We start from the raw sequence: 25,478 nt of genomic DNA on the forward strand, positions 1-25,478 counted from the left end.
CCTCCGTAAGCTCTTGAATCCCGCAACAAATTCCAGGAGTCTCACCAGAGTCGCCAAAACTGTTACAAAAATATCATACATTCAGTGGGGCTCTGAGAGTCTTAACACGCTGAGTTGAGAATTCTCTGTTTAACTCTTTATTTCAGCAAAGCTCGAGCTGGGTGCCTTGGAAGAGGGACCACCAAACGGAAAATTCCCTGGGTATCTATACCCCTACAGTCTCAGTTACCCATCCCTCATGCAATCGTCCAGTCCAATAGAAATATTAGATCTGGGGTCTTCTCATTCTCCATTGGGTATCTTCACTGTCTCTGGGTAGGGATAGTTTTCTTCTGACCTTGCGGTTACAGATAAACAAGCACTTTATGTTGCCATGTGGCAATAGCCTAATGGTTTCTAGAATTTTCCTGTACAAACATGCTTGACCATTCTCTAGTCAGCTAGGCCTTAACACTACTACTAAATTTCTTGACACCCGCCAGAGTTGCCAAACTGTTAAAATTATCTGTTCTCTTTTGTTCGTTCATGGGCACCGGTAATGAGCAGCAGGAGTCAGATTTCTTTTTGTTACAACTTTTAAGTGATAGTAGGTTGTCACATATTCAATATTTTAGTTTACATAACCAACCAGATCTATCCACGATTCTTAGTTCTACCAATCCCCTTGCTGTGTTACAGTACAAGATAGTTCCGTTCCAGCATTCAGTGGTCCATCTCATTCATAAGCTGATTTGGCACCTGTTCTGGTGTTACCTTTGAACAACTTTTGTACTGCTGGCTGGAATAAGCTGGCTTCTCTGCAGTTCTTCAACTTTGTATGAGAAACAGGGCTAAGGCAAGGTCTGATAAGATGTTCTGCTTGCAAGGATGTGTGACCTTGCATGTTCTTCTCTGCAAACTGGAGTATAGCGGAAATTTCCTTAACAAGACTTCATTTCTAGAGAGCAACAGTGTTCTCTATTCTTCTTCTACTCTCTTCTCTCTCCCACACTCGGAAAAGGGGGGCTTTCTGGGAGGTTGTGGTGGTGACCTTGCAGTGTGCCTTTGTGGGGAAAGAACTTCCTGTGAAGGTAACAGATTCTTGGATCTCTGTACGGGTCTGGCAGGCACAACTGTGCTCTTCTGGTGCTGTCAACCCGATAACAGTACTTTGAGGATGTTTAAGGGTTGGATTTCACACCTTTCACACGGAAATGACCCTGCTTTCGCAGGGCTGTGGCCTTTCTTCCCACCGTCTCTAATGTGTTTTTTCCCATCAGTTTAAAGTACCATGGCTTCATGGGACATTTACTTACAGCTCCAGGCAGAATTTGGTATGCAGAGTGCTGGGGCATTTTCTTACAGTTTTACTCCCTTCTGCACAAACAAGCTTATAAGATGAAAGAGCTGTTTGTAATCATCTCTGTGGAAGAGTGTCCAGAGGGAAGTGTCCTTCAGCAACACCAACAGTCATTTGGAGGGCTGGGCTGTCCTGAGAGCCTCTTCCACAGCAGCTCACTTGAGGTTTACTGTCATGGGAAAAAAGTCACAGTAGGTGCATCCTTCTCTACCATTCATCACATGGTAACCTTGGCTACAACCAAGGTAAGTGATATGTGGAAGTACAGGCGTAGTGATAAATGGAGTATGTATAGGCCTTGCTCAGGAGTCAGCTGTTACATTAACCTTTTTGTTCGTGGTACAGAAACAGGGAATCACAGAATAAGTTAGGTGGGAAGGGACCTCTGGATTTCTCTGGCCCAAACCCCTCTTCAGAGCAGGCCTAACATATCAGGTGCTCAGGGAATTGTCCAGATGAGTTTTGAATCGCTCCAAGGATGGAGGTTCCACAGTCACTCTGGACAACCTGTTGCAATGTCTGACTGAGGGAAAATGGTGAGGTCTTGGGGACCAGAAGAAAGCAGAGGACGCTTGGGAGCACTGGAGGGCAAACCAAGAGATCCAGAGGGGAGCAGAGTGCTACTGGAGGGCTCTAGGGTGCAACGAAAGTCACATGGACAGGTCTTAGGGGGACACCAGGGCAAAGAGAGGTCTCTGCGGGGCACTGGACAGCACGCAGAGGGATGCTGTGGGGACCGGAGATCAAATGGAGGGTTCTGGGATGCACTGGAGAACAAAGAGAGGGATTCTGAGAGGCCCAGATGGCAATCTGAGGGCTCTGGAATACTCTGAAAGACAAATGGAAAGCCCTGGGGTGCACCAAGAGCTATCTGGATGGCTCTAGGATGGCCAAGAAGGTCAAGAGAGGCTCTGGAGAGCACCAAAATTCAAATGTAGGGGTCCTGCTGGAGAAGAGGGCAAAAAGAGGGCTTTGGAGCACATCAGAAGGCAATGGAGGGCTCTACGGAGCACTGGAGGGCAAACGGAGCAGCTTTGAGAGGGGTGAGGTGGCAAACAGAGGGCTCTGGGGTACACTAGAGGGCAAGCAGAGGGTTCTGGCTTGAAAAGGAAGACAAATGGAGCACTCTGGGATGCACTGGAAAGGAAGCGGGTGGCTCTTGTGCAAACCACAACGCAAATGGAGGTCTCTAGGCTGCACGGGAAAGCAGAGGCAGGAGTCTGAGGTGCACAGGAGGGAAAAGGAAGGGCTCTAGGGGGAGCATCAAAAGGGAAATGGAGTGGTTCTCAGGGAACCAGAGAGCAAATGGAGGGCTGAGTCACACCAGAGGGCAAAGAAAGAGCCATGAAGAGCATCAGAGGGCATGCTGTGACCAGGCATTCATGTCCATGTACAGATTCACGTCCCCTCCATTCCCCTCCATGCACACACAGATCCCCTCCATTCCCCCACATGCCCACTTTGATGCATTCTATTCTTCTCTGTACATGCCCATTTCCCTCTGGGGGCCCTCACATACCTTCCATTCCCTTTTAACTGCTCTGAGATACTTTCTGTTCCCCTACATGTGCTCTCAGAACACCACAGTTCCCACCTGTGCGTGCTCAGATCCCCTCCATTCCTCTCCGTGTGCCTCCAGATCACCTCTGATCGCCTCCCTGAGCATTCAGATCCCCTCTGCTCCCCTTCATGTGTGCTCACATCCCTTCTGTTCCCCTCTGAGTCCTGAGAGACCCTCTGTTCCCCTCCATACATTCTCAGATCCTGTCCCTTCCCTTTTGTGCACCCGCCAGTCCCCTCCATTCCTTTCCAAGTGCCTTAGATCCAAATTGTCCCCCCCTCTATATGCTCTCAAAACCCCTCTGTTCCTTTCCAAGTGCTCTTAGATCCCCTCCATGCACCCTCAGATTCATTCTGTTCACTTCCAAGCACTCTCAGATCCCCCCTGTTCCCCACTGTGAACATTCACATTCCTCTACTTTCCCACCATTCACATTCAGATCCCTTCCATTCCCTTCCAAGCACCCTCAGATCCTCTCCTTTGCCCTCTTCATGCACACTCAGAATCCCTCTGCTGTTCTCCTTGCACAAACGGATTCCCTCCATTCCCTTCTCTGTGTGCTCAGGTCCCCTCCCTTCCATGGTTGGCCTCCCAAACCCAGGGCGCCAGACACACAGCCATGCGAACGGGCCAGCAGAGACCTTTCAGCCAGTGGCATTCAGCAGGCTCCTATCGTGGAGGTGGCTGAACACAGAATCACAGAATCACAGAATGGTTGAGGTTGGAAGGGACCTCTGGAGATCATCTAGCCCAACCCCCCTGCTCAAGCAGGGTCACCTAGAGCACATTGCACAGGATTGCATCCAGGCACGTTTTGAATATCTCCAGAGAAGGAGACTCCACCACCTCTCTGGGCAACCTGTGCCAGTGCTCTGTCACCCTCACAGTGAAAAAGTTTTTCCTCATGTTAAGATGGAACTGTCTGTGTTTCAGTTTGTGCCCATTGCCTCGCGTCCTGTTGCTCGGCACCACTGAAAAGAGTCTGGTCCCATCCTCTCGACACCCTCCCTTCAGATACTTGTACATGTTGATAAGATCCCCTCTCAGTCTTCTCTTCTCCAAGCTAAACAGGCCAAGCTCTCTCAGCCTTTCCTCATAAGAGAGATGCTCCAGTCCCCTCATCATCTTTGTAGCCCTTCGCTGGACTGGTCTCCAGTAATGCCACATCCCTCTTGTACTGGGGAGCCCAGAACTGGACGCAGTACTCCAGATGTGGCCTCCCCAGGGCTGAGGAGAGGGGGATGATCACCTCCCTTGACCTGCTGGCAACACTCTTCCTGATGCACCCCAGGATACCATTGGCCTTCTTGGCCACAAGGGCACACTGCTGCCTCATGCTTAACTTAGTGTCCAGCAGCACTCCCAGGTCCTTCTCAGCAGAGCTGCTTTCCAGCAGGTCAACCCCCAACCTGTACTGGTGCATGGGGTTATTCCTCCCCAGGTGCAGGACCCTGCACTTGCCTTTGTTGAACTTCATGAGGTTCCTCTCCGCCCACCCCTCCAGCCTGTCCAGGTCTCTATGAATGGCAGCACAGCCCTCCGGTGTACTGGCCACTCCTCCCAGTTTTGTATCATTGGCAAACTTGCTGAGGGTGCACTCTGTCCCATCATCCATGTCATTGATGAAGAAGTTGAACAAGACTGGACCCAGTACTGACCCCTGGGGGACACCGCTAGCTACAGGCCTCCAACTAGACTCTGCACCGCTGATCACAACTCTCTGAGCTCTGCCATTCAGCCAGTTCTCAATCCACCTCACTGTCCACTCATCTAAACCACACTTCCTCAGCTTTCCTATGAGGATGTTCTGGGAGACAGTGTCAAAAGCCTTGCTGAAGTCAAGGGAGACAACATCCACTGCTCTCCCCTCATCTACCCAGCCAGTCATTCCATCATAGAAGGCTATCAGATTGGTTAAGCATGATTTCCCCTTGGTGAAGCCATGCTGACTACTCCTGATCACCTTCTTTTCCTCCACATGCTTGGAGATGGCCTCCAGGATGAGCTGCTCCATCACCTTTCCAGGGATGGAGGTGAGGCTGACTGGCCTGTAGTTCCCTGGGTCTTCCTTCTTGCCCTTTTTGAAGACTGGGGTGACACTGGCTTTCTTCCAGTCCTCAGGCACCTCTCCTGTCCTCCATGACCTTTCAAAGACGATGGAGAGTGGCTTAGCAATAATGTCCGCCAGCTCCCTCAGCACTCGTGGGTGCATCCCATTGGGGCCCATGGATTTGTGGGTGTCAAGTTTGCTTAAATGATCTCTTACCTGATCCTCCTCGACCAAGGGAAAGTCTTCCTTCCTCCAGACTTTCTCTCTTGCCTCCAGGGTCTGGGGTTCCACCAGCCACCCTTACAGATCAGCACCGTGGCCCACTGGCGGATAGAGACTCCATCTGCTTCCCCCCGATGGAGATCACCTCCACCAGACTCCTCTGCCTGCTATCATGTAGTTCAGACACCACCAGCCCCTCAAAATGCACACAGCAGACTCCTGAGAACAGTCTCTCGGGCACTCACAGAGCTGTTCTGACTCCCCTACCAGGAGCTGCGCTGGGCTTGATAAAAGCACATTAGACAAGAACCCCTTGACCTGGCACACCCCTGTTGTAATAGCGTGGGGGTGGTGGTGGTGGGGCCATCCTTGGTGTTTGATTTCCACACTGGATGTTGACTACCATCCAAGTGTTTATTTACTGAGCTGCACTCTTCAAAGCTCCCAAAGATGCTGTTCCCAGGGCAAAATTCATCTAGGGAGCCAAGCGCTCCCAGCAGAGACCATTCCAAGGACTGCTGCTGGCACAGGCATTATTTTCTTTGCATGCCAGGAAGATATGCACCTAGAACAACAGCCACCTTTGTCTCAGGTCTTGTTTTCTAAGGACACAAAGGAAATCCAGCCTGATTCCTCCCCAAGGAGAAAGGAAGCTGAGATGGGCGAGGACCTGCTCACCCCACCTATTGCAGTGGGAGCAGTAAATTCCTCCGTGGGACCAGCTCCCCTGCATCTTTGAGCTTCAGAGGGCATTCCTGCATAGATGCCATGGGTGAGTGCAGGCTTGGGAAGTGGGGCACTGCTTGCTAGCAATGGGAGGAGCATGGGCAGGGCAGCCCAGCAGTATGGAGAGGCTGTGCTCACTCTTCTTCACACACTAATGGGTAATGGTGGCACCAGTGCCTGCTGAGGGCAGTGCTCACCTGCCACCCCCTCGAACACCAGCAGCTCGTGCCCTGTCTTCTGGCTTATCCCAGGCAATCCCCTATTTTGGGTTCTTCAGGAATGTTTCCCTGTGAGAATCTGGCTCAGCCAGCTGTCAGGTGCTTTTCTCCACCCTGCCCTCTCTCACACATGGCTTTTTGGGAGCTGGCCAAGGGAAAAAGGCAAGGATGTCTACCCCTTGGGCAAACAAGCTGAGGCCTTTTGGCAGGCTCTCTGACTCAGAGGGACCGGTCTGCTGTTGCACAGCATGCTTGGTGCATTCCTGCGTCCCTCATGGTCATGTTATGCTGTGCAGTGCGGGAGCAATTGGATATCCCAGCTCTCTGGAGGGAGGGTCATGTTTCAGCTTGTCTCCATCTTCGCCCTTTCTAGCAGCCCAGGGCCTTCTACTCCTTGCTTGTGTGCTGGGCTTGGCCACTCCAGGCCTTGCCATGAATACACAAACCCTACACATCTTCATGAAATCTCCCTCCAACGCTTTGGTGAGCGCTCTGAAGAAAGCCAGTATGTAGCATCCAGTGGGTGTCTCAGCGCCCTCATCACTAACCCCTTTCCTTTTCCATGGCCTGTGTCAACCCAGCTGGTGCACAGCTCCAGCCAGTGCTCTGGGCTGGTGGAGGCTTGGTAAAGAGAAGACTGTGGGAGGGTGTGTGATGGTGCTTCAGATCTGAAAAACACCTCCATGGTGTGCAGGCAGGGAGACTGGGGAGAGGCAGCATCAGCCCCAAGCTGTGCTCATTTGGGGAGGGAAGCGGAGCCCACCTGGCTGGATGACATTAACTGCAGTGGGAGGGTGCAGTGCCTCCTCAAGTGCAAGCTGAAGGCATGGGCGGACCAAACCTGCCAGCACAGAGAGTGTGCAGGTGTTGTGTGCTCAGCTACAGAAGGCTCCAAGTAGAGAAGGACCTTACAACTCCCCAGACCCTTGACCTATTCTGGAATGAAGGATGGTGTGTTGTGAGGGGGTGTAGCCAATGCAGGCTGCACTGTGTGTGCATATGTGCGCTGTGCAGGCCGGTGGGGGTGAATGTGTGTGCAAATGGTTCTCTTGTCTCTTCACTCACAGGCAGGGGCAAGATAATCTCCACCTGCCTCCCCAGCGTACCCTGTTTTAGTGACACAATCCCTGTTTCAGGAGGCGCAGTGGAGCCCACCAGTGTCCATATCACTCTCCTGGCCTGATACCAGCATGGCCCAGGAGGCCTTTCACTGGGGAAGCCTGCCTCTGGGTGTCCTCTGGGGAGAGGAGCAGGCTGCTGAGGCCAACCCACCCTCACCTCCAGGCCAGGCCAGACACCCAAGTACGTCATCCCCTCTGAACTGGGACAGCTGAGCATCTCCAGGGTACTCTGGCCACGTATCCATCTGTCCTGCCAGAGGGAAAGACATGGTCTTGTCCTGTTGTGCAGACTCTTGTTAAATTGGCCTCTCTTCTATCCTAGGTTAGTCCAAGGACTGCAGCAAGATCCCCACTGGCAGTCCCAGTGGCATCTACATCATCAAGCCCAGAGGACTCCACCACCTCGTGGAGTACTGTGAAATGAATGTGACAGACTGGGGCTGGACAGTCATCCGGAGGACCTGGCATGACACAGAGATCACCTGGGCTGAGTCCTGGAGCACCTACAAGCATGGCTTTGGGAACGTGCGCAGTGAGTACTGGCTGGGCACCGAGTACATCTATCAGATTGCCAAGCAGAAGGTCTACCAGGTCAAGTTTGTCATCCAGGATGCCACAAACACCACCAAGTTTGCAGACTACAGTCTCTTCAGTGTGGAAGATGAATCCCATGGCTACCGGTTGAGGCTGGGCTCCTACACTGGGACGGCGGGGGATGCCATGACCTCAGACAATCCCAACAATGTGCACAACACCATGAAGTTCTCCACAAAAGACTGGGATCAGCACATTTACAGAGGGAACTGTGCCTCCTGCTATGAAGGCGGGTGGTGGTACTCGGCTTCTCCCAAGGAGCTAATCTTAGGGACCTGGTGTAGCAACAAAAGACTCTTAAAGGTGTATTTTTTATAAAGACTCAAATGGGAAATTCAAGACAAAAGTCGCACTTAAATAAGAGAATTGGGTTTCAAGGTGGGGATCTTTCAAAAAGGGGGTGCTAGACCATGTGGCCAAGAGCAAGGGCTGAAGGTGGGAGGGAAGCGTCAGCTCAGTTCAGTCATGCTAGCCACGACCTGGAGTTAACCAGGGCTGCCAGGCCAGGTCAGCATCATCCTGCATTATGTTAAGCTTGTGAATGCTGGCCCAGGCCTTGTCAGAGTCCACTGGAAGATAACTGGGAGAGGAGAGAGTTTGGTGACATCTCTGTTGCACTGCATAACCCAGTAGTGGCCCTGGTACCTCCCATTTGGTCTCACCAGTGCTGAGCAGAGTGAAACGACCTCTTCTCTCGCTCTGCTAGCTGCACTCTTGCAATACTGCTCAACATGTGGTTCACCTTCAGTGCTGCAAGGGCACACTGCTGACTCATGGGCAAATTGTCATTCACTAGGAACCCCACCTCTTCTGTAAAGCTGCTCCCCTCCAGTTAATTTGTACATCCAGGTGGGACTGGAAATTAATGTTTAAACCAACAGACACATTCCAGAGTCCAGAAATGCTAGTCTAGTCAGCTCAAACTGGGAAGCTTTTGTCATCCAGCACCATTCTCATACACATATCTCCCCATACATTGGGTTGAAGGCCCATAGATGACTTCATTCTGTCTTAGGCCACCTGTGCAGCCATTTAGGGACCAGCCTTGCTACTCAGCCCAGGAACATGGCACTGCTACGGCTTCAAAGGGAACCCAGGGAACATGGTCAGGGATCCTGGCCTGCAAGTCCAAGACTGCTCAGGATTGACACCCACAAACCTTCCCAGAACTCAGCTTTTCTTCCGAAACCAGAGAAGGAGAACAGTGACTTCTATCAAGCCCTAAGCTCAAACTTCCCTCCATCCCAAGGGAGATCTGTAGCCACATACAATGGGACTGACTCACCTGCACCATGAGCCTCTCCTCATGCACTCAGGGAGCCCACCTCCCTCTCTGCACACGACTGTATGTGGGGACCTTCCCTTGCACTGCGTAGAGCAACCACCCAATCACAGACAGGCACAGACTACAGGCGAGGACTTTGTCAGTTACCAGGTTTTGCGTTTTGCTGACCATACTGGCTAATCATAGCCTTATAGACACAGTTCAGTGCACAGTGGCTAGGACAAGCCATTAGAAGCAGTACTGCTGCCAGAGACCTGACAGCTGAGCAACAGACAGAATTAGGTAGCTATGTGCAACAACCACACCAAAGTGAGAAAGATCGTGTTACAGACTGCTGCTTGGGACAGTCACCATTGGGGAGAATCTGTGTTAGGCCTTTCAGTGCGGAGCATACAACTATTTCAGAAAAGAGGAAACACCAGCACAAAACCCATTCTTCCACCCAGCGCTACACCAGCTCAGCCTGGGAGAAGAATTAGCTCCACAGCTCCGACCCATCCCAGCACTGCCTGAGACTGTCATCTTGAAAGCAGCAGCCACCAGGCAGGGCCCTTGGAGAGAGAGACCTCTGCACATTCCAAGCAGATCTGATATTCCTTGGACAGGGCATCTCCCTGCCCAGGAGGGGACAGGGAGATGGGCAAAGGGGACCTTTGTGTACATACATGCATAATGCACCCACCCTCCACCAGGTCCACTATACGTGGGACTGGGCAGAGCAATCTTTCCTGCATGTATGCACAATGTCGCCGCAGCAAATAGACACAAAGGCAGAAAAGTCTGCCTCCAGAATTTATTACAGCTGATTTCTCCCACCATGGATAGCAGAGCTCAGGCTTACAGGGCTCAGGGAGGGAGCAGGGCCTGAGTAAAAGCAGGGAATATGCTGATTACGCAGGGAAGGGAACTTGTGCTGTCTCCCCTTCCCCCAGAACAGGAGTGGGGGCACCCACCCCAGACTAGTGCCTGTATTCCAGTGCTGGCCAGCATCACAGCACTGGGAAAAGCTGCCTGTGCAGACAGGGCTCAGGGTGGTTGCTGCGTGAACCCCAAAGCTGCTGTGTTTCACTCCGGTGACAACGCGGGAGCTGTGGGCAGTGCAAGACTTGCACCAGTGCTGGCACAAAGCTGTTGGCCAGTGCTGGAATGGGGCACTTGTTGGAGGTGGTGGCCAAGCTCCCAGGAGGCTCTCCAGCCCAGTCAGCACACGTCTGTGGGTTTGATCAGGATGAGGGAAGATTTGCAGTCACCGCTATTGCAGATCCCTGGCCATAGGATGTAGTTTTTGGCATTGAGCAGGATGTTCTGACACTTATCATACCACCAGCCCCCATAGCTGCTGGCACAGTTCCCGCTGGCCTGGTCCTGGTCCTTGTCACGAGTGCTGAACTTCATGTTGTCATGTATGCCCCCATACTTGGTGTGGTAGGTGGTCAGATAGTCTTCCCCCTCACCAGAGAACCTGCCCAGCCTCAGAGGGTACCCGCTGGCCTCGCCCTCTACGCTGAAGATGTCATACTCAGCATAATGGGTGACATTGGATTTATTCTGCACGACGAAGCGGACCTTGTAGGTGTTCTGCTGTGTGAGCAGGTGCAGGTACTCGGTACCCAGCCAGTAATCTGCCCTCACATTCCCAAAGCCGTACTTATAGGTGGTCCAGGACTCCTTCCACATGATCTCGGTGTCATGAGAGTTTCTCTGAACGACAGTCCAGCCCTTGCCTTCGGTGTCCATGTCGCACCAAACCACCCGTGGGGGAGCCCCTGCCGGCTGGATGACATAGACCCCACTGGGGCTGTTCTTGCGGAGGCGGCTGCAGTCTGCAGGGAACCCTGCAACAGCAAGTGTGGCAGATGCAGGATGGGGTGGAAGGGAGAAGGGCCATATAGGCAGTTGGGGTAACAAAGAGTTCCCAGAGGGGCATGGGTCTCAGAGCAAAAAGGGTTATTTTTATCTGTCATCTACCCTGCATAGGCCCCTCCACTGGCTAATCCACAGGGTAGCCACAGACCTCTAACACAGTGGCCCTGGCAAGAGCCCTGGGCTCTATTTCTCATGACTTGTTATTTCCATTTGGAGCCTTCTGGTGCATCTGGCCGAGAAAGGAGTGGAAAAAACATCCTCCAGATGCTGATGATAAGCTTCAGGCATAGCTCCCACACACAGGGCCCTTGACATATTGAGGTACTGCTCTTGTGAGGACCAGAAGTGTCCAAAATGCTCTACTGGATGAGGACATGTAAGAAAAATTTACATTTTCCCTGGAAATCATGGCATTGAAAAAGAAAGCTAAGTTCTACATTGATCTATAGGGATCTCTTCCCATGGCTTGTTACAGTTTATCTGTTAGCAGGACTGATCTGTCATCACTAACTTGCCAGACTAATTTGCCATCTAATTTTTTGTTCTTCCATATCTTCTAAGGAATAATTTGCTGTGGGCACTTCAGATTCAACACCATGAAATCCTGCTTTCCTTAGGTACAAAGGCCTTGCAGCAAGCATTACCCTCCCTGAGAAGAGGAAGGGAAGACTCCTAACCCAACAAGAGCTCCAAAAAGATGTGCTGGGAGCATCTCTGCTCAGATCCTGGAATCAAAGTGTAAAAGGGCACAAACACCATGGCAAATCCGTTGAATTACAGCATTTGGGCAAAAAACCTTTGGTTTCAGCCTGGAGCCGCCAAAGGTGCCAGGGAAATGATGGCTTAGCAGGTATCAGGCTGTTTACCTTACAAGACATGGTCCTTGTCTGTGAGGAGTTCTTGTGTTGTACACCAACCCGATTGTATGCTGGCAAACACTTGGCAAACCTGGGGATCAGTGCTGAGCCAGGGAGACTCTTTGCTGTTCTGCACCTTGGTGCCCAGCCAGTGCCCCCACCTGATCCATACTCACCACTCCGGGAGCTTGTGGTGGGCACTGCTGGGCCAGCACTCACACAGAGGAGAAGCATCATCACCATGGACAGGAGGGTTACACCCCCACGAAGCAGGCTCATCCCAGCCTGGAGCCCTAGGGAGGAAAGGACCCAGCACTGTGAGGATTCCTGGGGAGCCAAGGTGGTCCCTGCCCTTCCAGCCACTGCCAGTGGGCCCAAGGGAGCTCTGAGCAGGGGAGGTTGGAGGCACAGGGGACACACAGGAACAGGGGGCTTCCTGGGTGTTGGAAATGCAGTTTTGGTGGAAAGTCTGCCTCTGCAAGGCTGAAGTGGAGTGAGAAACAGCTTTGTTGCCCTTCTGACCTGCCCCTTCCCTGCACAACACAGCAACCTGCAGGTCTGTTCTTGGAAATAACAACCTGAGAGGGACTAGAGAGGAGAATGACAGGGCTAGATTTGGGGAGAGGAGTTTGCCTGAGGGAAAAAAAAAATGACAAAAAATGCATTCATTTTGCACTAATCGTGCTTAAGTCTTTTACATAAGCCCCTCCAACGCAAGGACAGCTAGTGGGAAACCAGAACCAGAGGATGGAACCTATGGGACAGATACCAGCTCCCAAGCAAAGAGGAGGAATCTTCCTGGACCCATACACTGACACAAGCACAACCACACTGTTCTGGCTCCCAGCACACCACTATGCTTTGCACCAGCTCAAGTACTGGAAGAGATGCCCTCATGCCTGGGAAGGACCCCTGTGCAACCACATATGCCAGAAAGGGAAAGGACAGAGCTGAAATGTAGGGCTCCACATTAACCTCCCTTGACAGGACAGGGAAACAGAGGGCATAGGCAACCTGGGGAAAGCATAAGCTTGCAGCAATGATGTGTGTTGTCTGGTGCTTTGGTTTCATGTCCTTTCTGCTACCAGGGTCCCTGGCAGCATGCATCATTCAGGCAAGATTGAGGTCACTATCCTCCTAATCATCTTGTGCCTTTGTATACTCACCCCAGCAGTTCTAGCCTGAGCCCAGCACCACACACAAGCACAGCATGCTGTTGGGAAGATAACTCACCCATCACAATAACACTGCTGAGCAGAGAGCAGGAACCCGGTGGTGCTCCCTCCGATGCAGAGCTTTGCACAGTGACTTTATAGGCACTGCACACACCCACTTGTGTTCACGCTTGGCATTTGTAGAGGCACAAGGAGACACTTGCAGCCTGTGACTCTTGAGCAGTTCTCAGGTCCCATGACAGCACAACTAAACCCTTTTGGGGGGAAGGGGGCATCTCTTGATTGCCAGAGAAACACAAAATAATCTTGGAACACCCCCCCCACACACACCCATGACGAGGGATTTCAATTGACTCTTACAGCTATACAAACATTACACATGAATTGCCCACTTGGAGCAATTTCTGGAGAGCCACGATCAAACATAAATGGAGGGACCCAGCTTTTTAAGGACATGCACACAGAAACTGGCAAGGGAGGGGAGATTAAGGCTCCAATTTACTAAGCTCCAAAGGTGACCTTTGCAAAGATGAGGAAGGTCCTCAAGAGACCTGCCTGTTTGCTAACTCTCCACTGGCAGGATTCAGGATCAATGAGTTAAGTCTTTGGGCTGGAGCCAGTGTCCAGCAGCCCAGAACTTAATGCATGAGTAGGTGACCTCTGGCATCCCAATTTGCATGGTCTGAGCAGAGGCCAAGGGCTCCGAGTGACAAGCAGGTGCCTGGAGGCCCCTGTGCCATTCTGCTTCCCAATCTCTGTCTTTGGCCTGGTAAGGCCCTCCAGCCCTCCAGCCCCAACAATGTTGGCCTGTGGTTGCTCCCTACACAGGAGCAGAATGCTCTCAGGGCAGCTTGTTTGGGAGGGCTGCTTTAGGTGCCAGAAAGTACAGATGGCTCCATGGCTTTGTCAAGCAAAGTTTAAGAAGATAAAGATGTGGCCCATCTACCTTCAGGTCCTGATGACCAAGGATTGGTTTCAGTAGCTTATAGCACAGACACATCTCCCTCATGGAACAGTCAAGTTTTGTCTTTATTCCTAGTGTTCACACCAAGCCAGCTTCTAGCTGAGGCTTCCAACAAATGATATAGATGCCACCATACTGAAGGAGCCTGTGTCAAGCAATAAAACTTGCAGGTCTGGATGGACATTGGCATCCTGCACTCTGTGAGGTAAGGGCTCCCTAGAGCAATCTCCATCTGCACACTTAGATTTTTCCCCCCTTCTTTCTTGGTTAGAGATTGGGAACCTGAACAGATCTCATTGTCTCCAACCTCATTTAATTTGGGAAAGCCATAGAAGTAGTAGTTCCAACCTCCTCTGTCACTATCCAAATCCATGCAAAGGCCTGGAGAGCATTGCAGGACTAAGCCAGGCTCCTCCTCCTCCTGCTGGGAACACGCTTACTCTCTGCAGCAGTTCTGCTTGTAGGGCTGGGACCGATCCAGGGTGTCTGTCACCCGGAGTCCCATCCATGTCCAGACAGGGATGTCTGAGAAAGAGGACAGAGAGACATATGGACTGACATTTCCTCAACAGCTCAGGAAACCTCCCAAATCGAGCGATACTGACTTTGGTTTTAGCAATGGAGGCTGAGCATTGCTTCCCTTAATTTCTCTGGATGCTTTATGGGCCCATGGAAGATTTCAGCATCCATATCTCAACTCTGTGCAGCAAGGAGAATGCTTATTGGAAGAGAAGCTGACCTTTTGCTCCCCATCCTCTCAAGAACAATTACGCAGCCATATATCCCTGATGCATTCCCTTTATCTAGCTGAAGTGGCCCAGGCTACACTGTCCTTATCTCCTGTTAGATTCCTGGAGCAGAGGACCCAGTGCATTCAGAAGGTAAATGTCACGGCACAGAGAGGGCTGGCTGCTCTCTAAGGCAGGCAAGCCAGGAGCCAAGGGTGACCCCAGTGCAGGTAGTGTCCCCACCAATGGGGTGCAATTCCCTCAGTGTCTGAACACGGCAGGCAGAACTGGGTGCTGGCAGCACGCTCCAATGACAGTCCCAGACGCAGCAGGTGATCAAACAGACCCAGAGACCATCCAGGGTGTCCCATTAGGAGCACAAGGAGACAGGGCAGAGACAGGACTGAAGACAAGGCTACAGCGTATGTTCAAGGGATCCATCCAGGAGACAAGCTAAATACAGTGTAGGTCTAAGATCCATCCAGGAGGCAGGGCCAGAGACAGGACTAGAGACAAGTTCTCCTACAACATAGCACTGTTAGGCACTGAAGGCCCAGGCCTCAGCTGAAATAGGGCTCCTGGGCTAGTGGACAGAGTGTGCTGGTGGAGGCCCCAAGTGAGTCTGGTTGGGGCCATTAAGGCCTATTAGTGCACTCAAGGCCCTGACAGTAGCTGTTAGTCCTGAAAGAGCAAATCACACCAGCTTGCCTGGCAGTACAGGTCTCTCACACTCCACAGGCCCTCAAATTTCATTCCCCAGCTCTTTCTAAAGCCTCTTTGGGCTTATAAAGTGGATATACTTAGGAGCATGAGGCACATTCTGCTGCAGCCAACTCCACATCCAGCACAAGGCCATCACTGTGCTTATGAAGAAATACAGGGGTGTAAGGACTGGGGAGAGACGTGCTCTTCATAGAACCAGAAAAACACAAAATAACTGAGGCTGGAAGGACCTCTGGAGGTCTCTGGTCCAACCTCCATCCCAAAGCAGAGCTACTTTAGAATGAGTTGCTTAGGGTCTTGTCTGGTTGAGTTGTGAATATACCAAGGAATGGAGATCCCACAACCTCTCCAATTCTTGTTCCAGTGTTTGAATATCCTCAGGATGATATTTTTTTCCTTATATCTATCTAACTGTAATTTTTCTCCTTGTAACTTGTGTCCATTGCCTCTCATCCTGTCCCTGTGCACCTCCAAGGAGAATCATGGAATCATAGGGTGATACAATCATTTAAGTTGGAAGGGTCCTCTGGAGATCATCTAGTCCAACCCCCTGCTCAAAACAGATCTAATTAATCAGGTCCTTGTCCAGTCAAGTTTTGAACACCTCCAAGGATGGAGATCCCACTGCTTCTCTAGGCATCTGTTCCACTATTTGACCAACCTCATGCTCATGTTTAAAAAAGTCCTTATATCTAATCAAAATTTCCCATGTTCCAGCTTGGGTCCATTGCCTCTTGTCTTATCACTGTGCACCTCTGAGAACAATCTGGCTCCGTCTTCTCTGTATCCTCCCATGAGATGACTGTAGACAGCAATAAGGTCTCCCCTTTGCCTTCTCTTTTCCAGGTTGAACAGGCCCAGTTCACTCAGCCTCTCCTCATATGTCCTGTGCGGCAGCCCCTTGACCAGTTGGTGGCCTCCACTGGACTCACTCCAGTCTGTCAATATGTTTCTTGTAATGAGGAGTCAAAACTGGACACAGCGCTCCAGAGTCTGGCTCCCATGTTACAACCTGTGACTGTCTCCTCTTGTCTTGTCCCTGTGTACCTCTGAGAGGAGCCTGGCTTCATCTGCTCTTTATCCTCCCACCAGGTAGTTGTAGACAGCAACAAGATCCCCCCACCCTCAGCATTCTCTTCTCCAGGCTGAACAAATCCAGCTTTCTCAGTCTGACCACATATGTCATGTGCTCCAGCCCCAACCGTCTTGGTGGCCCCCATCAGACTCACTCCGATGTGTTAATATTTGTCTTGTAGTGGGGAGCCCCAAAGAGGACAGAGCACTCCAGTTGCAGTCTCACAATTGCTGAGTAGAAGTGGATAAACCCTTCCCCTATCCTGCCAGCTGTGCTCTTGCTAATATAGTCCAGGACGCAGCAATAAACAGATTTGCGGCCACTTGTGGTTCTGTCAGTATAAAATATATACTGAGCAGGAACTGGGAATTGGGCCCAGGACACAGCTGGGGTTTCAGAGAAATTCCCTCTCTGGCCTTTCCCCTGCCTGCTTTGCAGATCCTAACATACATACCTGCCACAGCCACCTGGAAAAGCTAGCCTGGGACTGCAAGCTGCTGTTGAGGCTCCACCAAAGGGTTCCACAAGCCTTTACTTGCACCCCCTGTTTAGCAGGAGAAGCAGCATGGCAGCGGACATGTAAAAGTCTCCATGCTGCAGGAGCCACACAGTAATTGCGGCCTGTGTCTAAAGCCCAGCCTGCTCCTCTGCAGACACTGTCCATCATGTGCTGCTCAGCAGGCAGTGGATGCTGGGGGGCAACTGTGCTCAGAACTCTTGGGATATTGACAATCTCAAGATGTAGAAGAAGAACAGTCTGACATTTTCTTTAAGAAATACATGGTGTAAGCCTTCCTGGTTGCAGACAGAAGCTTGAACTGAGACCATTTTACATCGCTGTCATGTCACAGTTCCTGAGACACCCTCGTACCTGTTGCAGGTGCAGGAACTGTGGTGTGAGGTGAGGGACCACAGCATGCATTGTGCGAGAGGCAGTGTGGCTGCGGAAGGCCAGGCACATCAGCAGGGGGGCACCTGGAGTGGTACTTTCTGAAGTTTGGTTCTTAGATAAAAAATGCACAATTTGCCAGGAACACTTGAGTACCTCTTTCCTGAAGGTACTGAAGAGTCTGGGTCCCCAGTGGCTGTTTGGCTCAATGCCTGCTCTGGAGAGGGTCGTTTTCCCCCTGATGCTTGATTTCCACCCAGGAGGATGAATGCCAGCTGCGTATTTACTTAGCAAGTTGAAATGTTCAGAAGTTCCCAGAGAATACTGTTCCCTGGGGAAACCCCACTTGGGGAGCCAGGCACTGTAAATTGGGGCTGTGTCAAAGGCATCGTCTTATTGGTACCGAATTATTTGCTTTGCCACTAAAGAAAGCTCTTCACCTTTGTGAGACACAGCCTTCTTTGTCTGAGGACATATTACTCAATGATGAAGAGCAAATAAGCCATAAACCACCAGTGCTGTTGCCAACTACAGGACAAGTGCTGTGGTTTGGGTCTCGTGCCCCACTCCACCCCCACTTCCCAAACCCTATAACTGCAGGCCTGGCCAGCCTCCTAGCCAGGCCAAACCTGCCCAGCTTCCCGATCCGCAGATCCCCACAAAGACAGCATGGGTGAGTGTGGGCTGGTGGGCTGGGTGGGAAAGACACCACACCACTCTGTACCACACTATATGTGGCTACAGGTCACAGGGCATCCCAACTCTTTGTCTTCTCCAGGGCTCCTTTCTTCCCATGCCCCTGTCCATCCCAGCAATGGGTTTGATGTGGGTTCTCTGTGCCCTGGGTGGGGAACGGGAGCAGGAGAGTGGACATTCTGCTATTTTGGGGTTATATCAGTGTAGCCCTGAAGTGTCAGATGGCCTATTTTATAAACCTTAAATTTATCTAACATTCTTTGTAATTTTCAGTTCTCCAAGAAAGTATTAAATATCCTAGCACAGGAAAGGAGTTTTTAAAATATTCTTGTTTAAGCAGCAATATTGAATAGGCACCAATATCTGGAGGCTGGATGCTTGAAAGCAAACAGCTGTCCCCTGAAGAACACCTAGGAGAGGCTGATACTCTCCTCTGCATATCCTTTCTACCCAGACCTTTCATATCATGGGGGAACAGGGCAGCAGTGGAGGGAGCATTGCTGCTCTGATATCGTAAAGAGAAGAGGTCTTGCAGGGACATGCATCTAAACACAAGTGTATCAAGACACTAAATGTTGCATAGGAATTGAGAACTGGATCAATATGACTGAACTGTGGTTAAAAGCACTCAGCTGTAAAACTGTAACCAGCACAAATGGTTGCAATGACACCAGGCATTCCCAGAAAGGAATGCTTGTCTCTGTGAGGGCTGCAATCACACACAAAAGTTCCCAGTTGACAGTCCCAGGTTGATCTTTTTCCTCTGCAATCATTTCTGTGAACTGTGCCAAATCCAGGTATCCCAGGGCAGTGCAGAGGTGGGTTTGACTCTGCTTCTTTTCAAACAGTAGTGGCATCACGTTAGTAGTCTGCTATGGTGAGCTACATCTATCACATGGTGGAACAGGTTTCCCCATGGGCAGCTGTCAGCACCATGTTCCACTCTGTAGGAACCATGATAGACCTTCTATGGTTTTATTAGATTTAATATTGAAAATTTTATTTAGATTTAATATTGCAAAAAGTGGCCTGGTCTCCCTAGCTGGCCTGAACAAGAACAAACCAGAGCAGCTGGTTACAGGGACATTTTGAAGTAGCCATATAACTACATGAAGAAGATAATTTGCTCCAGCCAGGTAATAATTCATAAAAGGTTGTGCTACCCCTCTCAGTCACACGGCCTTCATGCAAGACTCAGACACAAACACCCACTTCTGCCTGGGGCTTGGTCCCACCTGTTCATTTGGGTTCTTACTGCCCTTAAGACCTGGGCTGGAGCCAGATATACTCCCGGCTCACACCAGAGAACACACGAACGTGACATGGGAGCATGATGGGAGCGGGGAAGAAAGGGGATTCCTCTTTCCATACTCAACCAGCTTGTCATCTCCAGCTCCAAGATCTCCTAGGTTCTCCCAGGACATCCTGGTTATTGTAACCTTGCTTTTGGACAAGATTTTCACAATTTTTCCATCTCAGAAATCACCAACAGCAGTTGTCACTGCTGATAACTCCTCTCGATGAATGTTTGACAGTTCATTTAAGTGAGTGAATTTGGACTTCTGTCTCCCTGCAGGAGTTTTATAACTCTACAAGTGAAGGATTCAAATGGGATTCATGGCTTTCTAATGGCAGGGTTATGTTCTCTGTTTTTCTCCATCTCTTCACTTTTCAGTTACCCAGCGTCCTTGTCTCCTGCTTCTGACCTGCCTGCTGGCCCTGGCAGCTCCTCTTCTTGCCTTTGACATAAAAAACCTGTACCTCCTCAATGGCACTTTGGATGACATTGTGAACGTTCCCCCGGAGTCCTTCCAGCTTGGTATGTATTCCACTGTGATAGGGAGAGGCAAACAAGGTCATGTTCAATATCATCCTACACAGGTCTTCACCCCAACCCAAACCCTCCTATCATGGAGGGAGGACTAAATACTGCTCCACATGTGGACAATGTTAGTGTAATGTAAAGTGCCATTCCTGCCTTATAGGAACAAGAACCATCTCAGAGTTCTTCTCTGTACCCTGTCTGTCTCTTTTCCTGTCTGACGTGAAGTTCTTCTGCCCATATGTGACTTCAATAGTCCAAACCCCAGAGCTCACAGGATCCCAGGAAGGGCTAGGTCAGATCTCATTGGCAGCAAGTCTGAGAGGAGGGTGTTCAGGACCACAGGCTCTTCCTAAGTAGTAGTGCTAAAGATGTTAAGGCAAACAATCCCCTTGTGTTTTGAGGACAGGAAACAGTAGGCAGCTCTGGCAATCACAAGGTCAGTAGGAACCTGAATTCAAGACAGAACTGAACACAAAGAGGAACTAAGTGAAGTTACTACAAAGAGTCTAAAAGAGTGGCACTGATGTGGGCCAGATCAGACAGATGAATGCACAGAACAATCTACAACTAGCAAGGTACATTGGAGCAATGACGAAGCCTCCTAGAAATGCTCCGGAAGTAAAATGGGGGGCCCCTGAAAGAGCTGGTCTAACCTACAAAGTGAAGAGGAAGGCTTCTTGGTGGCAGAAGTCAAGGTCCAAGTGTTTGATGCTGTTTTTTTTGTCAGTCTTCACTACAAAGGCCAGCTGCCAGGAAGCAGCCAAGACAGGGAGCACCCGTGACTGAGACAAGAGCTTGGACTTCCCCAAGAGCTTCAAGTTTGAGTAAAGAAAGGGGGTGTGCTCTGGGTTTCACACTCATCTCTCACCCAGACCACTGGTAGAGTGCTCTGAAAATATGAGCAGTGTGAAGTCAAGATGGGTAAGCAGAGAGCAAGCTACGGAAGACAAGTTAGCATTTGAAAGTCTTGACTTGTGGGGGAGTGGTTCCAAACAGATGGAAAGTGAAGGCTTCTCACTGGAATAACCAACTGCACAGATGGAAACCAGGAGTGGAGAGGTCAGCCTACAGCCCTGCAGAAAGGAGCGGGGATGGACTGTGCCTCACAAAATGAATATGAGTGAACAGCTTCATATTGGTATGGTAAAAGCAAATACCACCCTGCCGAGTCCTCCAGACCACATTACAAGGGTGTTTCCAACTCCACACGGGCTCAGGCCAACTACCACATTTGCTGTGAGCTTCAAGATACATTTGGAGATAGTCCAAGAAAAGCAGTTAAAAAATCTGTCAGAAAGACTATGTCAGGAAAGGCTGAAGAACTGGATGGTTTAGCCCCAAAATTGGAAGACCATGGAGGAGGATGTGATAGCAATATTACTGTCTGGCTGCAGAAAAAGAAGTAGCAAAGTGTTATCTGTGTACTCTTGATGTTGCAGAAGGAGTGGGCTTATACACAGTACAAGAAGCTTAGGTTAAGCACCCAGGAAGATCTTCCTAATGGAGGGGATAGGAAAGCACCAGCTGAGAGAGAAAGTAGAGTGCAGGTATTTGGGGATGTTAGGGAGCAGCCACTGTAGGGTTAGGTATCTGTGTTAGAGGAGGGGACAGGAATGGTTTCTGTGATTCCATAAGCCTGCAATTCATTCCAGTGTTTTTTAACTGTCAGTGGGTATACATAAGATGTTCTTGTAGAAAGAATCATATAAAGTCACTCTAAACCATCCTCTCTTTCAGCAACACCCTTCAACCCCTCTTCCAAGCCTGTTGAGTGGAGCCCCTCTCCCCAGTTCCTGATGCCTGGACTAATTTTCCTGTGTCTGCTCTCAAACCTCTTCCCCCTCTAATCCCTCCTGAGTCCTTTCCTAGCTGCTTCTACTATAATTTAGTAACTGTCTTTCCAGTGTTGCTGCCACCATTTGGGGTCTTTCCCACACATAGTGTGCTCAATTTCTTCTCATCAAGGGAAGTGTTTGCCCCATCCTAATGTTATGTAAATTCCCCTAAACTATCAACTGACTGATATCTGAAATGGTAAAGTTCCTCTAGAATTAGGAGAAACACTGGAAAAACAGAAGTGTAGAGGAATAACATCTGGAGAATATCACTTTCCCCCAGCAGGCATTTGACATGTCTGCTCTCAACACTCACTCCTGTCTCCTCTGTTCTTGTCAATTCAGATAAGGGTGACAAACATGTTCGACAGGTCAGAGACACTGCCCCCCACCCATCAGCGGTCCATGGTAAGTCTCTCTCCAATGAATATGTCAGCTTGGAAGGCCTCACCATTGCTGGAAGCCTAGAAGCTCATGAAGAACTCACAGCCGCCTCAGCCTATGCCCTACATGTGCCTGGGTACTCCCAGGAAAACCACTGATTTTCTAATAGGCTGTGGAGGTGCCACAAGTCATTACCTCTGAGGAACTCTAGCACCAAGCATGTTATGATGCAGCAGATAAGGGGGATCTTTAGCATGAGGAATTTTCCATCCGAAAATCCAAAGCAGAAAGTGAAAGTTTGTTATTTGACTTTGGAAAGTGGTGACTGGTTATTTTCCCATTTTTACTATACAGTGAATGAGCAGACTGAGTGCGACAGGGACCATATAGCTTATTGAAATGTCTGAGTCAACATTAGCCCATCTGACCACAAAATATGGCTTCACTGGGTAGGAAAAAACACTGGCATTGGGAGCCATCATCTCCCAGAAGTGTGTAGATGCACTCAACTGTTTACTGCAATAAGGGATAACACTCTGGAGCTTGGAAAGACCACTGTCAAATCAAAGAAATCAGGCAGCCTCAAAAGAACTACTTGAGTAACCCCAGTGAAAGCTGATGGGTTTGTCCTATTGAGGTCACAAGGGCTGATTTCATGATGAGCAATATGGATGTCTTGACCATGCTCCCTACAGATTTCTGGGATGACTATAAAGCTATAAAGCTTCCATGCTGTAAGAGCATTCACACAGTCAGATAACTTTAGGACCCAGACTTTTTTTAGGCATTTTTCTACATGGTGATTCATCACCTGTGCTACAGGTGAATCACCACAACACTACAAGAGTGAATCCAATCTGGGGCATGGTGCATCATGTGTTAGATGAATGCAATGTCTGGCTTTGTCTCACCAGCCCAAGACACTGGTTCTGTGCCCCCATCAGTTTGAATCCTCTCTTGGAAAGAGGTGAAGCCCAAATCTCATTTTGATCATTTCAAAACTTTGGTTTACTACTGTGAGCACATGGCAGGAAAACAGCCCAAGAATGTGTCTGCAATAGGATCTAGGCACCAAAGAAATATCAAGCACTTTCAGTGTCACATTTTGTGGGATCTAATGTTATAACCATCTCTGTTTCCTGCCCTAGGTTGGCCCAAGGACTGCAGCGAGGTCCCCACTGGCAGTCCCAGTGGCATCTACATCATCAAGCCTGCAGGACTCCACTACCTTCTGGTGTACTGTGAAATGAATGTAACAAATGGAGGTTGGACGGTCATCCAGAGGAACAAGAAAGACACACCTGTCACCTGGGCTGAGTCCTGGAGCACCTACAAGTACGGCTTTGGGAACGTGCGCAGCGAGTACTGGCTGGGCACCGAGTACATCTATCAGATTGCCAAGCAGAAGGTCTACCAGGTCAAGTTTGTCATCCAGGATGCCACAAACACCACCAAGTTTGCAGACTACAATCTCTTCAGTGTGGAAGATGAATCCCATGGCTACCGGTTGAGGCTGGGCTCCTACACTGGGACGGCGGGGGATGCCATGACCTCAGACAATCCCAACAAAGTGCATGACAACATGAAGTTCTCCACAAAAGACCGGGATCAGGACACTTACAGTAAGAATTGTGCCTACAGCTATGAAGGCGGGTGGTGGTACTCGGCATGTTATTCTGTACGGCTGAATTTCAAGGGTGGCATGACATGGGGTAGCTTATGCACTGGGAACTGCAAATCTTCTCTCATCCTCATCAAACCAGCTCCCTACTGTTAGTGCTCCCTCCACTCCTGTCCTCAGGGGACACTCTGCAAAGGCTCTGCATGGCGAAAGAGTTTGAGCCTTTCTGGGGCAGAGAGGGGAGCCCAGGGGTAACAGAGCTTTAGTGAAATGCCACTTTCCTTTTCCTCTCTCTCAGGCTATCCCTGTGTTCAGCTCTTTTCCCCTGTGCTTGCCAAGGATTCCTTTCTATTATATTCATAATCAAAAATTTAAAAAAATCACTTTTGAAATTTGTGAATTCCACATGTACGTTCCCTGTGGAAGGAAAACACTCAGACCTGGAGTGACTTTCTTTGAAGCCTCTGAGCTGCCTCCAGGACTCATAGCAAGCAAGAAAGCTACATGCCCAAATTTCCACATACTCTGTGCGTCTCTGCAGTGTCTGGTAAAGCATTCAAATATATTTACTTACTTGAACTCATTCTCCATTAATGAATATCTGTTCTGTATCTCTGATGTGCTCCCATTGACAGCCACGAAATCCCCTGTGTCAGATACTGGGACTGGAGTGTTGGGTATTTTGAGAGAAAAAGCCTTGAGTGGTTCTCATTGGAATGGGTGTAAGACAATTAAATCCAGTTACATCGAAATAAAGGAGCTGTGACTCCACACAGAATGGCTCAGACCTGGCACACAGGAGAACTCTTCCCACATGATCACAATGTTCACAGTTCTGGGTCACAAGCTGTGATGATTTTCCCATGCCAAGGTCCTGCTCTAACTGTGTAGCTACTTCTGTCAGGCTGTCTGTCCCCCACAATCATGCTTTGATCTCACAGGAACATGATTTCAAGGTTGCAAATAGATCTCTCCACTGTGTCCAAGAAGCAGTGAGTTTAAATGGAAGCAAAAGAGATGTATGTTAGATGCTAGGTGGCATTCTAATATGGGAAGAGCTCATTACAGGAACAGCCCAATGCGGAGACAGTATATCACCATTACCAGGGTTTCTAAGACTGATTTATATGAACCTTTGCCAGACAAGGTGCAGATAGAACAGATCCTGCTGTGAGGCTGCAGGACAAGGCCCCTACAGCCCCTGAGCCCCAAGACACTGTGGCGCTGGCAGGACAGACTGTTCAAGCAGAGCTTTTGCCTTCATAAACCATTTCTAGCTTTGTTTTGGGGCAGGGCAGTACCAAAGGCAAATTCCACTTCTAAGACCAATGGTCATGGTCTGTCCTGCCAGCTGCAGATCCCAGAGCCCAGTGGCAACTGTTCAAAAAGGTTTGAGAAAATTGGAAAATATTGAAAGAAATGAGCAGTGGAGGGTCTCTAAGCCAGAAAGCACCTTACACCACTCCAGAGCACTGCTGTCAGCTCTTGCGGGACCTGCACCTAAGGATATCTAGCTTTGCAGAGAAGGATGTGGGTGTCCAGGTGGACACCAAGTTGAATATGGGACAGAAATCTGCCCTCATGGCAAAGAAAGCCAACAGTATCCTGGGCTGCATTAGGAAGAGTTTTACCAGCAGGTCAAGAGAGGTAATCCTTCCCCTCTGCTGAGCACTGGTGAGGCCACATCTGGAGTACTGTAGCCAGTTCTGGGCTCTCCAGTACAA

The 25,478-nt window shown here is 49.9% G+C and overlaps 2 protein-coding genes and 1 pseudogene across 2 annotated transcripts; 2 read left to right on the top strand and 1 right to left on the bottom strand.

Annotated features, from left to right (window-relative positions):
- The first annotated feature begins 2,225 nt into the window (after positions 1 to 2,225).
- Positions 2,226 to 8,149, top strand: LOC106496082 (fibrinogen-like protein 1-like protein; annotated as a pseudogene).
- Positions 8,150 to 10,316: 2,167 nt separating this feature from the next.
- LOC106496083 (fibrinogen-like protein 1-like protein) lies at positions 10,317 to 13,076 on the bottom strand. The gene is made up of 3 exons (XM_067309920.1): positions 13,073 to 13,076; positions 12,016 to 12,132; positions 10,317 to 10,951 (listed from the first exon to the last, which is right to left on the bottom strand). The coding sequence occupies exons 1-3, from the start codon at positions 13,074 to 13,076 to the stop codon at positions 10,317 to 10,319; spliced, it is 756 nt and encodes a 251-aa protein (XP_067166021.1).
- A 4,986-nt stretch (positions 13,077 to 18,062) lies between these two features.
- LOC106496084 (fibrinogen-like protein 1-like protein) lies at positions 18,063 to 23,910 on the top strand. The gene is made up of 4 exons (XM_067309921.1): positions 18,063 to 18,066; positions 19,765 to 19,908; positions 22,095 to 22,157; positions 23,282 to 23,910. The coding sequence occupies exons 1-4, from the start codon at positions 18,063 to 18,065 to the stop codon at positions 23,908 to 23,910; spliced, it is 840 nt and encodes a 279-aa protein (XP_067166022.1).
- Positions 23,911 to 25,478: the final 1,568 nt, after the last annotated feature.

Source organism: Apteryx mantelli, chromosome 22 (genome assembly GCF_036417845.1).
Source record: "Apteryx mantelli isolate bAptMan1 chromosome 22, bAptMan1.hap1, whole genome shotgun sequence".
NCBI classification, from domain to species: Eukaryota; Metazoa; Chordata; class Aves; order Apterygiformes; family Apterygidae; genus Apteryx; species Apteryx mantelli.